The sequence below is a fragment of the Aptenodytes patagonicus genome, chromosome 6, assembly GCF_965638725.1.
Source record: "Aptenodytes patagonicus chromosome 6, bAptPat1.pri.cur, whole genome shotgun sequence".
NCBI lineage: Eukaryota > Metazoa > Chordata > Aves > Sphenisciformes > Spheniscidae > Aptenodytes > Aptenodytes patagonicus.
In genome coordinates, this window is record NC_134954.1 from 38,334,235 (window position 1) to 38,349,539 (window position 15,305).

The following is a 15,305-nucleotide window of genomic DNA, read 5'->3' on the forward strand; positions in this document are numbered from 1 at the left end:
GGTACCACTTCAACTTCTGGGGACTCTAAAACTGTCTTTTATATTCTGTTCAGAGTCCCTGAAGCAATGGGAACCTATAGGCACCGCTCAAATAGAAATGGTCAGTAAGATACGTGGAATACTTTTCGTGCCGGAGTTTCAAATTGGGCCTGATGGTTTTTGCAATGTCCCTGTTATTAGCAAAGGTCGAGACAAGTGTATTAGCACTGCTCACATAGGGTTTGTGGTCTAGCATCTCCCTCTCTGATAGTGGCTCTGAGCACTGCAGTGTGTGACAGATGGGCAGAAATAGTCCCTCGAGCTTCAGTCAGATCTCGGTCTCTAGTCTGGTCCTGAGCCTTTGTGAGTGTATATTGAAAATGTATTTAAAAACACATTTCTTTACCTGACAGCATGACAACATGTCATTCACTGCATTTTTGCTCAACTTTAGGGGTTTTTGACAATTTGCTATGCAGAAAACAGGACAGAAAATGGAGAAAAATGGAATAGTGTGACGAAGGATCAGTCTAAATGTATCCTTTGTGCAAACGTATGGGTTTCAGTGTGATATTTTTGAGGAAGCTGTGACTGTTCTGTGCACGTGGCTCATTTTCTCTGCACCTCTTTAAACACAGCTAATGATTATGGGCAGTGTGGGTAAATGCTTCATCTTCGTGCATTCATCTCGCAGTGAAAGGTGCCACACATACAGCACTGCTGGCAGCAAAGCGGTACAGAGCATGGCTGCAGTCCTGATGCTGTTTTAAGAGTCTCCTTGGAAATGTCATTGGTGGTAATGGCCAGTCATTTTTAGGTATTTTCCATCAGCTCGTGTACAGATACTGGATGTAAGACATTTGAATTTGGCTATCCTCGTTGCAGGGCTGGCTGTTACTGAACACTTGCCTGGGTAGGTAGACAGTGAAGAGATCGATAAAAGTGCTTTCTCGTGCCTTTTTTGTATCTGACACTCTTAACTTCAGAAGCATTTGCCCAACAGTGTATCTTGACACATAGCTGTACCGCAGTCCTTCGTTTTCTCCCCATTTTCCAATACAAAGGTGAAAAGTATCAGATAAACCAAAACCTTTTCTTCTCCTCTGTGGCCAGGAGGTGGAGTTAAAATCAGGCTTTTATGCACTTATGAGCCTTAAGTGTTGTTTTTATTAAGCGTCCGCTGTCTTTCCCTTTTATTGAAATTATTGAGTATCAACTATCCAACTTTATGGCCTAAAGTCTTCAAAGCTTAAGTATTATCATTCACATAAAGTAGCGATTCTCATGAGTTGCATCTATTCAGATAACTTTTTGTATAGGTGAGGATCACAGCATTATAAATGCTCCATCTGCCATTTGTTTCTCACACAAATAAAAAAGAAAAACTCATTAAAAGTCATTGGAAAAAAGATACTTGCCATGGGTCATCAGTTACTGTATTTAGTATATAGACTGCTGCTTCAGTGGCAGCTACACTTACTCCAATCTCCTTCCTCTTTTTTTTTTTTTTTTAAACCCAGGGTCATTCAGAAGTTTGCAACATTTTTTATTATCTTTTCAATAAGAACAAAGACCAGGCCCATCTCATCTCAAAGATGCTATATCTGGGTTTAAGACTGCAATAAGGTCACTCATTATTTAGCTAGCGTAGATCCACTAAGGTAAATCAGGGCTTCTGCAGGGCTCTTCTCATACTTTGGCAGCTTACAAAACAATCTCAGAAATGAAAGAACAAGATCTTCAACACCAGTTTGTGCGTTTGCAAAGCACTGTTCTTACAGCCTCATTTCTCTTTGTCTGGGTAGTGTTACTGTCTTTTCACTTAGACTGAGCATCTTCATCATGCTTGATTACTGCTTGTGAAGAGTATTTTGAATCAACCCAAAATTAGAAGGAATTTTTAGAAGGATTTTTTTCAAGGAGTTTTCTCTATGGCAAATTTAAACTTAATTCCATTTCCCATTAGGACAAACTTTTTCCGTGGGCTTGTGAGTAGAAAGATTTATTTGCATTATTTAAAGATGCCAAAAGAAATGATGTTTTGGGGTTTTTTTCCTCCACTTTTTTGTGTTCAGATGAAGTCTTTTTCTGACTACGGCAAGACTGAGGATTAATTTTAGGAAAATAAATATTTACTGTGTCATATTGCATCATAATGCAGTTCTTAAGCTCGTACATATTCATAATTGGACAACTGAAGGAGCTCAGGAGAGTAATTCCTAGTGGTTTAGGGAGTTTGTTGTAGTGGTGGTGGTTTTCTTACCTAAAATTAAAAGTACATTGGTCCAGCCCTACAGGATGTATTCCATTTAATAACCAAACATCTGCGCGGGAGATACTTCTTTCCAGTGGGATAAGCTGATACAGACCATCAGCTATATATCAGAATAGACCGTCCTTCTGGATTGCAGCTAGAACTGTTTCCTATCTGCGTCCAGGACTTGTTGGGCAGGCTCACAAACCTGCCTAGGAGTGTTTCAGACCTGGCCCAGTTCTAAAGTATCTTTTTCAATGGCTGGGTATTTAAGTGCTCGTGGCACATAACTTCAAAGCACACACTGTAAGGCTAGTCATGATGGGTCCCTGAAGCTATAAAAAGGTAGTAAATTTGCATGAAAAGGTTTAATGGCCTGGAAAGCCATAGTAAAATGGAATCAGTAAAAGGGTCTGTAAAGAAAAATCACTGAGCCTGCTGGGGGGATTTTCAGGAGCACTTACTTCCATAGGCACCATGCACAGTTCAGCAGCGCTCTGCTCCTAACAAACACATTGGCTGTGAAAATGCAGTGGACCTATTGAATTTAAAATACGGTTTGAAACTTCCTCAGTAGGGCAAATATAATGCTCACATTTTTAAGACATTGATTCATATTTAAATAACAAAGTTTCAGATTTGTTTGAAAGTAGAACAGATTGCAATTTTAAACAGTCATGGAGAAGTTGTGTTCTTGAGAGGAACAAAATGGGACAGAAACATCTTGATTTCAATACAAAGATTATTATATTCCCTTTTGCTTTCCCTTAATTTTTTTTTTTTTAAATATGAGCAGAAGCAGAAAAGAGAAAATACAGGAAAAATAGTGTTTTGAAAACTTAGCAAAAAAAAAAAAACACTATAGAGGATCATGATAAAAATCTTGCAGGAAAAAAAAAATTATTACAGTCAAGCCCAGCAGCCAAAGCTAGGAAAACTGAACTTGATAATCACCAAGAACTCTCATCCTGAAAATACAGGTATGCAGATTTTAATGTGTAAGTTGTCTCATAGTTCAATCACATGCTCAAAATTAAATATAATAAGATGGGGTCCAATTTTCTGTTTCCCCGATGTCCCAGCCAACTTTACTGGCAATTTTTACTAGACCAAAACCTAACTTCACCAACAAATTAAAGCTTGAAGAGCTCTAGAGCAACCTTAAAAATACAAATTAATAGCAGCTGGTCAATTGGCAGTCAGTTAACCTGAGGTGAAATAAACAAACAACTCCCCTTGCCCTGTCCTTTGCCCTTCCTCAGGTCCTGAAACACCTTACGCAAGACGTGGTCATACCCCCTTCGGATTGAGGGCTGCTGGGCATGAACACTGACATTTGTTCCAGTGCTCGGTTTTCATGTTCAAGAGGGATTTTTCAGTCCGTCTCCAGGGCTGCAAGTTCTGCAGGGTTAAAAGGCACTTCATTTAGTTTAGCGTGGCGCTGGAAGGATCAAATAGAAAAACTTGATTTTCCCCGAAGAGTCTAATTACATTAGACACTTACCTGTCAATGAAATTACATTAAGTAGCTATGAAAATCTTTAGATGTCTACATGCCTGCTATAAGGAAATTAAACACCAAAAATCAACCCCAGGATGTTTTTAAATCAAAATTCTGCTCTAATTAAAGTGTGTGACTGGACTATTTAACATAGAGGAGTAAAGGAGATTAATACCAGGCTCCTTCTTCCCTTGCTTATCATTGAACAGGGATGAACATTCAGTGAAGAAGATATTATCTGGAGTTAAACCTTCTTTCTTTTCTACAGCAAAGCCTTCTTCAGTTCCGCCTTGTATGGACTTCAAAAGGTTAGTGGTAGAGATGGGGTAGATAATTTTTTCTCCGTTATAATTAGACCCATGCTTTCTCATTAGCAGTGATAAAGAGTTTCTTCTTAATACAAGTATCCAAGCAAAGACTTGTGGCCAGCACTCTCACCTTATAAGTGCATGCTCTGCCTGGAAGTAGGTTTTAAAGCACTAGAATAAATAAGTAATTCTACAGATCTATGCACAACAGTTAGTTTTAATGGCAAAAAAACCCAATCAAGTGACATTTTGAGTCCCAGTTAAAAGTAATTATACAGTATAAGTGCTTTAAGTAAGTTAATGAGACAGACAAATCTGATAACGAATTGCTGTCTCATCATAAGCTTCCTTTCAAGTTAATTCAATCTTAACATTACAGGACACTGTTCTGCATTGCTTTGCTCTCCACTGAGTCCAGCTCTGTCCCTGTTCACGTCCCTCTCACTCTATTTAGTGCAGGGGGGGCGGAATTCAGCTGTTTGCATTAGTAGGTATATGGTTAACAAATTTGGTGTTTCAAAACAATGAGGATGGCATTAGGAAGCAAACAGCACTAACTGGAATAAATTTTGCTATTTCCTTCTAATTTCACTGTGTTATTTATCTTAATGCTAGGGTGTTTATCTAAATGTGAAATACTGTCTGTGTGTTTATTAGGAAGCTGAGAAACCAGTTTTATAATTATTTGCTGTTTTCAATAGCATTTTCAAGTATGCACGTAACAGAATACTGATTAGCTCTCTTGTACATAATAAGTGTTTTGGTTGGAACTGGTTGTCTGCAGGTAATCTTGAAGAGAAAGTAAAGGTAGGGTGGGGTTTTTTCAGCCTCTGATGTTCCATTAACGTAGGGGTCATCAGGATACCACTTCTTCCTTGGGCCCATCCTCGTCCATTGCAGTGGAGCACTGAAACAGTGGAGTCATTGCTGGCGGAAACTCCTTAGCCTGAAAGGAGAATGTCAGAAGGGAGCAAGAAATCAAGGAAATAACATCTGATGTTCATGGCCTTGTGAGTTTTAGGTCGCTATCACATCTCACAGCTAATGGGAGAGTTTCATGTAAGGTAATCAAAAAGATCTGACAATATTCTTGGTATTTATTTTCCCAACCAGTTTCCTTGTAAACTTGGTATGAAACTGAAACTCGCTATATATTGCTTGGAAATGAATTTGTTAAGATCAATGAGTAATTTGATCAATGCATCTGATTGCCTTTAGCTTTAGTCTCACCGCCTTGATGAGGACAAGAACCTTATAAATAATTAGATTCGGTACTAGACTGCATTAATATTATTAATGTATTCTATTTTTATTTATTCCTTCAGGTGCCTCAGTGGGTGATGTACAGACTGCTTACATGAGGAAAAAAGTGATATGCGAAGATATTACAAAAAAAAAAAAAAAAACTACCAAGTAATACCAAGATTGGTAGCAGAGGAGATGTTAGTAAATTGTACATTTTATTCAGTGAAATCTGCTTCTTTGTACTGTCTTTATAATACCTAGTAAATATACCAGAAATTAAGGAATCCATTGTTAATTGTGCCCACGGGTATCGCAATTAATTCACTATAGAGAAGTGTGCTCTTAAGCTATGGCTGATTTTTCCCTTGATTTTTTTTTTTCTTTTTTTTTTGGTAACAGCATATTTTTAGGCAGATTCTTTCATATAAATACAGCTAATACATAGAGTAGTTTTGCCAAATCAAGAGTATTAGCTCGAGTTTTTTGACAATGTTCAAAATATAATTTTGCTTTTTTTTTTTTTTTTTTTAGTTATTGGGACAGAAAAAAATGCTTTAAATATTTTTTGTGAAACAAGGTTACACTAGAACATCTGTCAGGTCTAATGTGGTCTAATCCAGAAGATCAGACCAGAGCAGTCTAATCCTCTCTGGGATGACTATACCAGTAAATTATCCTGAAGAAGGGGTTTATTTCTGTAATACATTTTACTTTGCAGTGACTGCAAGCCTGACCCTTTTAAGTCTACAGTAAATGCAGAATAGCTTACTGCAATAAAAGGAGCTCACATTTATTGTAAAGTAAGAATATTCACACTGGCAATCACCATGGAGTAGATGATGGATTATAATTTCACACTCTTACTTTTTTTTTCTAGCTGACCTTTCTGCAGACAGTAGAAGTATGAGCCTGAAGTGCACTCCATAAAAATATCCACTGGATTGAGGCATCCATTCCAGTCTCCAAAGTTATCTATGTAAAATGTATGGTGTTTCTGTAGCTTTCCTTCTTTTTCTCTCGTATAATGGGAGCAGAAAGTCCAGTCTAGGTAGTTACAGGTAGCCCCACTGTGGATGAAGCCTGCTCTTAATCCAATTTATCAGACATTTGCAGTAGCATTTGCTCAGGCTTAAGGCTTCAGAGGATGGAGAAGATGGATTTAGAGAAATAAAGCCAGCTGATAGATGTGATCACTTATTAGAGATCTTTCATATAAATTATGAAAAATAGCTACAGTGAATTATAGCTGTAGGCTTTCAGATAATAAGCCTTTCAGGAAAAAAATAATGAAACTAAGTGACGCTCAGTTCTGAGTTTCATTACCAAGCTGAATCATAATTCAAAGTTCTTTTAAAACTTCCAGGATGGCTTGCAAATCTTGACAAAATTGAGACTAAGCTTGATCATATTTAACCATTTTAAGTGAGTTTTTTGGCTGCTACTTCAGTAATATTCCTCTCCAATAAGTTTTCTGATCATTTCTGTCTGCGATCCATTGCCCAGTACTATCAAGGTCCAGGGACTGTAATTTTTTTATTGTCAGTTTTTGGGCAGTTATCCCTCATCAAAATCGATAGAGCTCACAAAAGCCTTCTCTTCCAAGGTAGTACTCCTTGCGAAATCAGTAGAAATAGCCTAGCAGGCAGAGAACCAGCAGCCTGTATTTTCCTGTTTCCATTCGCCATTCATCCTTGAAATCAGACTTTCCTCGGCTCCCGATGCCAAGCAGCAACAGGAACTTGCCCTCAATCCTGACACAGCCTGGGGGATCCCACGGCCATAGGGAATCTCCTGAACACCCTCCATTAAGGGTTTTATTAAGGGTTTTCTTTGTGAGTACATGTGCAATACAATAAGTTGAAGTCTTGGAAAGGACTAACAAAGATGTTTGGAGAGGTGATTCAATATCTTTTCCCACCAGATTAAAATAAAATTGGTAAGTCTCATCCGGTAGTCTTAGGGGCTAACATGAAGGAACTACCTTCTTTTGTGTTTCATGATTGTTTGAAGTGCAACACAACGCAAAATGTTGTAAAAAATAAACACTTCTGCTACTATTTCTTTAGAAATTTTTGCTGCAAATATATTCCTGTTGTAGATAGATACTTCACTGCCCACAATTAATAGTTAATGCTATTAACCATGCTTGGATCCCAAACCTGGTACCTCAGCCATGAGGTTTGTTAATGGCCATTGCTGCCACTGAAGAAACATGAAGTTTCTAAGGTCAGGTGAAGTTTAGTAGTTGGATAGAAACATCTCCTGCCAGCAAAATATTATATGGCAGCAAAGGATGTAGGTCATAAAGGAGTTCTATAAAAATGTTGGTTTAGTGCTTTATCGTGGTTTTAAAAAAATCATATGTTAAGACTTACTACAAAAAGGAATAGGGTAGAAAATAGAGACTATTAACATAGTACTGCATGGCACCATGGTATATCGCATTATCGTGTCTTCTTTTGGAGGCTGTGAAAAGAACAAGCAGAGGTGATGAGTGGCCTTGATGTAAGGAATGCCTGAATAAACTAGAACTATACCATTCAGAGAGCGATGCCTGAGAGACAGTGTGTGTGGGGGGGGTATATAATTATGAATGACCCCGTCAAAGGGAATTAAAAAATGTGCGTTTATGACCTTTTCCAATATGCAACAACTGAAAGTAGCAGAACACAGCTGCAAAGCAAAGGGAACGGTCCTTAGTTAAGGGTCACTTTCCTTAGTTGTACAGAATAAAATCTTAAACGGGTTCAAAAGTTTGACCTGATCCAATACAGCCATTCCTATGTTCCTACGGTGAAATACTTTTGGTTCTTGTCATTTAAAAGTCCTGTTTTTCCCCTCCCTCATGCATGATCGAGCTCCGTTATTATATTCCATCTACTTATTTGCATCTAATTTAGATGATGTGATGACATTCTCTACATTGCCTCTGAAACTGTGATGTAATATTGTGATGTAAAATTAACCCTACCCCCTGAAGAACCCTAGCTGAAGTAATTTAGTAGTAGAAACCCCAGGATCATGATGAGATTTTATTACTTTGCAGTAAAGTTGTTCATGGGGTTCCAGTGTCTCTGCTCCATTAGGATGCATTGGCATGTCAAATATAATTGCATTCAGGTTAGATTCTGCTATATAATAAGTATACAAATATATTAATGACAAGAAGAGAGCCAAGGAGAATCTCCATCCTTTACTGGATGCGGGGGGCAACATTGTCACCGAGGCTGAGGAAAAGGCTGAGGTACTCAATGCCTTCTTTGCCTCAGTCTTTAACAGGCAGACCAGTTATCCTCAGGGTACTTGGCCCCCCAAGCTGGAAGACAGGGATGGTGAGCAGGATGAACCCCCCATAATCCAAGAGGAAGCAGTTAATGACCTGCTACACCACCTGGATGCTCACAAGTCTATGGGGCCAGATGGGATCCACCTGAGAGTGCTGAGGAAGCTGGCAGAGGAGCTCACCAAGCCACTCTCCATCATTTATCAGCAGTCCTGGTTAACAGGGGAGGTCCTGGATGACTGGAGGCTTGCCAATGTGACGCCCATCTACAAGAAGGGGCTGGAAGGAGGATCCGGGGAACTACAGGCCTGTCAGCCTGACCTCAGTGCCAGGGAAGATTATGGAGCGGTTCATCTTGAAGGCGCTCACAAGGCATGAGCGGGACAACCAGGGGATCAGGCCCAGCCAGCACGGATTCATGAGAGGCAGGTCCTGCTTGACCAACCTGATCTCCTTCTATGACCAGGTGACCCGCCTAGTGGATGAGGGAAAGGCTGTGGATGTGGTCTACCTGGACTTCAGTAAGGCCTCTGACACCGTCTCCCACAGCATTCTCCTAGAGAAGCTGGCAGCTCACGGCTTAGACAGGTGTACTCTGCGCTGGGTCAAAAACTGGCTGGACGGCCGGGCCCAGAGAGTTGTGGTGAATGGAGTTCAATCCAGTTGGCGGCCGGTCACGAGCGGTGTTCCCCAGGGCTCAGTACTGGGGCCGGTCTTGTCCAATATCTTTATCAAAGATCTGGATGAGGGGATCGAGTGCACCCTCAGTAAGTTTGCAGACGACACCAAGTTGGGAGGGAGTGTTGATCTGCTTGAGGGTAGGAAGGCTCTGTAGAGGGACCTGGACAGGCTGGATCGATGGGCCCAGGCCAACTGTATGAGATTCAACAAGGCCAAGTGCCGGGTCCTGCACTTGGGCCACAACAACCCCATGCAGCGCTACAGGCTTGGGGAAGAGTGGCTGGAAAGCTGCCTGGCGGAGAAGGACCTGGGGGTGTTGGTCGACAGCCGGCTGAACATGAGCCGGCAGTGTGCCCAGGCGGCCAAGGCACCAATGGCATCCTGGCCTGTATCAGAACTAGTGTGGCCAGCAGGAGTAGGGAAGTGATTGTGCCCCTGTACTCGGCACTGGTGAGGCCGCACCTCGAATACTGTGTTCAGTTTTGGGCCCCTCCCTACAAGAAGGATGTTGAGGTGCTGGGGTGTGTCCAGAGAAGGGCAACGAGGCTGGTGAAGGGTCTGGAGAACAAGTCTTATGAGGAGCGGCTGAGGGAACTGGGGTTGTTTAGCCTGGAGAAAAGGAGGCTGAGGGGAGACCTCATCGCTCTCTACAACTACCTGAAAGGAGGTTGTAGCGAGGTGGGTGTCGGTCTCTTCTCCCAAGTAACTAGTGATAGGACGAGAGGAAATGGCCTCAAGTTGCGCCAGGGGAGGTTTAGATTGGGCATGAGGAAAAGTGTCTTTACTGAAAGAGTGGTGAAACATTGGAACAGGCTGCCCAGGGAAGTGGTTGAGTCCCCATCCCTGGAGGTATTTAAAAGACGTGTAGATGTGGTGCTTAGGGACATGGTTTAGTGGGCATGGTGGTGTTGGGTTGATGGTTGGACTCGATGATCTTAGAGGTCTCTTCCAACCTCAATGATTCTATGATTCTATATTATGTCAAAAATGGTGCTTTATGTCAAGAGGAACACCAATGAAGTTACGTAACTTTATTCAAGGTATTATGCTACATTAGTGTGCGAGTCTTGCAAAATTTTGCTTGAGGGTTAATCAACAACATGGCGTGAGATCTTTATGTAAGGAAAAATTACTATTCAATTCACTGTTCTTGTCTTAGAATCCATCACATTCACTCTCGTCCTTCACAGATGTCATATATAATATTTCAGAGTTCTGATAGTTCCCCCAAATCCAGAATTTTCTTTTTTGTGTTTTGAAAAAGCAAAATTAGGTGGCATCCCTTTGTAGACTATGAGAATTACTTTTCAAGTGTTTCAATGAGTGTATGTCATAGGGTCTCTATATGCTGTCTCCACTGCTTTCCTAAACATAGGCATCTTGGTAATAATTGAAGTGGTTCAAAACCTGTAGTTTCTTACTAGTTGCTACCAAGAACTAAATGCAGAGTTTCCAGGCTAGGTTTCCACACAGCATAAATATATTTCAAAGTGTAAAATACTGCTGTTTCTTGAAATAGAATGCTAACTCACTTTGCTTTTAAACGAAACAGATTTTATGAAACATCATTTTAGAAACGTGTGAATTCCTCGCGTGTCAGCCAGTATTCAAAACACCACCCTGAAGTGACTTTTGCAATTCTTTTAATGGACGAAATTTTGATGAGAGAGTGCCTCAGTTTGGGTATGAATCAACGGTGTTTGCTAGCAGTCCAATCATGCTGAATTATATTTAAAGTACTATTTTAAATAAGTACTTTGTGGATGTAATTCTAATTGTATGACTCTTATTCCTGTCTTTTTTTAATAAGCATCATTGTTATGAAAATATTCTAATCTGATAAACATAAATTTTCCATTTTAAACTCCCAAAAATATATTGGAAGTATATGAGTTCTAAGCTGTAAAAACTGCTAGTGAATAGGGACTTTTTTTCCCCAAATTAACTCAGTTTTGGGTGTTCTGATTACGAGATCATCTTTTATCTTAATCTAACCAAACAAGGAAGATGACAGAAACAAGGGGAATTTAGGGTCAGTTCCAAAGAGCTCACAGTGATGACATTTTGTGAAACAAATCAAAGGAGTGTATTTTCTTAAACAATATTTGCCACATTTGGGATTTCAGGATGTGATTCTATCCCAGACAGACGTGTCAAAAGCAGGAGTCATTGCACTGAAGTTATACATGTTCAATGTTTAACTGGTATTAAACTAATTTGAGATGACAGACCATTTCCATGCTTTTTCAGAACAGGCCATGTTATCATCAATGTATTTAGGAAATTAATAAATACTACTTGTATACAATTTGCTCATAAATGGTAAGCAAGGTTGTTTGTAATGCTTTTGCTAATGTATGGTAAATGGAGATATGTGTTTGTCCTTCTAATATTGGATGACAAATAACAAAGCTATGGAAGATACTCATTACATCTCAGCTATGAAAGTGTTCCTCACGTTTTCATGTGTACACGTGTTCAAGAAGGACCCAGTAGGGCTTCTTTAATTTTGTTTTCTTTTTAGTAAGCGTACTTTCTTGTAACAGCCTGATAACTAAATTATTGCAGTTTGTATCTTCATCCTTATTGTGCTTGGGTGTATTACCTAGCAGATCTTTGGAGCAGTGAGTCTTGGATCAAAATTAACTAGAAAATAGCCTTCAGCATGATAAATATTTGTATTTAGACAGAACCTGGGGAAATCCTTCTAGCGTCTGATAGAGCCCCTGAGGGGAGCTGGCAACTGTATAGCAAATTGAAGTGTGCAAATCTTCAGCCTCACAGCATATACAGTAAATATGTGCAGTGTAACACAGCAAATATGTGAAGGCTTTTAGTTACAGAGGTGTGTAAATGTTTACAAATATGATTAACTGCAGAGCACAAAATCCATTCGCAGCATCAAAGGCAAAACTAAAATTACTTTTTCCCGCCCCCCTCCAGGATTATGCTGAAAAGAAAAACACGATAGCAAAAGCTCTGGAAGATCTTAAAGCCAACTTCTACTGTGAACTCTGTGACAAGCAGTACTATAAACACCAGGAGTTTGACAATCACATTAACTCTTATGATCATGCTCACAAACAGGTAAGAGGAATCTGCTCACTACTTCAACTTAGTTTCAGGTAGATAATGAAATAAGATGTCCTTCAGGCGGGCTTGGAAATCACAGTTGAGTTGTGCCCAAATTTCAGGTTCTGGGAAGCAAAATACACTGTTTTCTTAGAAACAAATCTTAACATGAAGATTTTACAGTCAAAAATTCTGAGATGGCAAGAAAGGGAAATGTGAACAGTTCAACTGTGAAGAGGAACAGGAAATGATGAAAAATATGATTAAAAGTGTAAATGTACAATTTCCTTGTTATCAGTTTAATTTTGCACATAAATAAATACTGTGGTATACCTAAGAGATGACTTACTGGGAAGCATTTGTTGCAACAGATGTGGATAGGAAACTTGACATGCTCTTTGGTAAATTTTCTTTTAGTGCAGGTAAGTTCTGAAATGGGCTATGATTTTACTTAAATGCATTGAATATAAAAAAAAATGTGGTAATGAAAAGTTTCTGGCTCAGCTCACAATAAGCTATGTGTGAGCTTTAAAACATTGGTATTTACATTTTTACCACCACATTTTATCACTGCACCTCCAAGGTGTGTGTCCTACTGTAGTAACAAAAAAGCAGTGCTTCCACATAACAAGAGAGGCAATGCATCCCAGTGCAACGTCTTCGTCTCTGGAGGAGCCAGGACTATGTAATTCAGAGGAAAATACAATGCATCTTGACTCCACCGAAGAGATATGTAACAATAATGTAAAGATGTGTAATAACTGTACAGGAAATTTCTACTTATTCCACTTAGCTGGTAATTATTCTGTATCTTTTTTATTTTACCTGGTGAAATCATATGGTTGTGGATCTGGATTGATTGCTTTTCATTCTAATTGAATCTCCCCTTGTCCTGTAATTCTGCTCAGGGTGAACATAGATGAGTTGCTACACGTGTTTTATATCTGTATTATGTAAGCCAATGATTTGCTTTTCTTTCCTTCAGCACTTCTCCCTGAAACACTTCCCTCTCTCTCTCACTGGTATTTTTATTTAGCCCATAATTTACACTGTCAGCGTGAGTGTTAGATTTAGTTTTGAGAACTACAGAGATGTGGACCTCAGAACCAATAGCAATCTGTGAGAAGCTGGAGGGAAAGATGTATTAGATAAGAAATTAGCAGGTAGCTTCATTGCATCCTATAGATATTTATTATGAGTTGCAAATAGTTAAAATACATCTGGAACTGATTCCTCAGGTGTTATGTTCACACAGCAGCACCTCATTGATGGAAGGCAGGAAAACAGAAGTGATGGGCAGAGTCTTCCCCACTTGAACTCTCTTAGGGTTTTTATTTATTAATTTTTAGGGGCTCTCAAGCACTTTCAAATGAGAACCTGAAGGCTGCCTTGTTTGTTCCTCTATTGAGTATTGATGAAAAATTGATTTTGAAACTGAGGCCAGGTGTAAGACTGAACAGGGACTTGTTTCCAGTGGTTCACATTAGTTATTCTGGTTTTCTGATGGCTTTAGACAGGAGATGGTGGGCACTGCACTAGCATCTGACGGAGCACGGCAGATCCTACCTCTCCATCTTTTGTGTAGGGGGCCTGTGTGTGTCCGTGTTTGCATGTGGCTTTGTGGATGTGTTTGGTGAAACGCAGGAAGCCATCCTCTTCCTCTGTAAGACATCCACAACTCTAATCTCCCTGGTAGGAAATCAGACAAAAGTTTCTAGTTGTCCAGTAGAAAAAATTGTATGGATGCTTGTTTGGATGAAGTAATAATTTTTTGTAACATTACTGGCAAATAAGACTATCGATTCCTGAGATTAAAGCGTTAAGTTAACTCTTCTGGAGTGTGTTTTTGTGGTGGTTTCTACTGGTGTTATAAAGAAAAACCATTCCTCTTCCCATATTTCAGGTGAAAAAGGGGGCAGGAAGCATATGCTGCAGTGCAGGCTCACTCAGATTTGTTCAGTTTTCAAGGAACTTAATACCATGTGCTTTTTTTTGAGTAACCTAATTTTACCAAGTGTACTAGAGCCATTTGCAGGTGCTACTGTTGAATGCTCTGATTTCTGTCTTGAAACTTCCTACCTCAATGGCAGAAGTTTTCCAGCGGTTCAGTAGGGGTGAGAGGAACAGATAATCTGTCTTTGGATTTTGCTTCATATTTTTCTCTTTCTCCCTTTGATCACACCTTTCTACTAATAATGGACAGGTAGGGGGAAGCACTTACCACAAAAAGCTTCCCATGATCCAAGAATAGTTGTAAGCATATGCAGCCAGTTCAGTTTCAGTGATTCCAGCACCTGACAGTGGTTTCTATATGATCAAATGGATGAGAGCTCTGTCTAAACCTGAGTTCATCCCAGCTGTTCTGAAAAGCTGTATTTAATTCTAATTGAGCATTCTGTTATCACACCATCTAAGCCATGGGATGGTTTATCAGAGAAAATGTTCATAACAGCTCCTGTACCTCAGTTTTATTGTAGAAGATTTTCTTTCCATCGATTCAAAGATTGCTAGCACAGAAAATTTACAGGATTTAAACCAGAAGATTTGATAATTATGTGGGTTTCCTCCATTGGATTGAAGTACACGGCCTTGTACTGTCAGGGGTTGGTTGTGTTTTGATTTATTGTGTCTTACAGCTTCTGAACACCCGCTTTGAGATAGTATGAGGTCCTTCTGACTGGTCCAGAAAGAAAGGATAGGAATAGGGCAAAACTAACTATTTCCTAGGACCTGAAGGAGTTCAGACGAGTGTTGCAAGATCTCCACTGCCTCTGTTAGTGTTTTCTTGTTCTTAGCTTTGACAATATGGTTTGGAGAGCAATATCTGTAGCCTTTATGAAATAGTCCTGGAAAAGCAACTTGCAAGCAGTCAGCGGTAATGGAGAAAAATGAACTCTTTGCTTTGAAAGCCTAGACAAAAAAAAAGAAAAAAAAACCAAAATACAATGCAGGTGTCTTTAAAGACAAAAATGTTCTGGGCTC

The 15,305-nt window shown here is 39.6% G+C and overlaps 1 protein-coding gene across 1 annotated transcript in view; it reads left to right on the forward strand.

Annotated features, from left to right (window-relative positions):
• Positions 1–15,305, forward strand: part of ZNF804A (zinc finger protein 804A) — a 159,414-nt gene that overhangs the window by 110,046 nt on the left and 34,063 nt on the right. Inside the window, exon 2 of the mRNA XM_076342172.1 lies at positions 12,195–12,338. Coding sequence (XP_076198287.1) covers positions 12,195–12,338 — 144 coding nt within the window. The remainder of the gene's footprint in view (positions 1–12,194; positions 12,339–15,305) is intronic.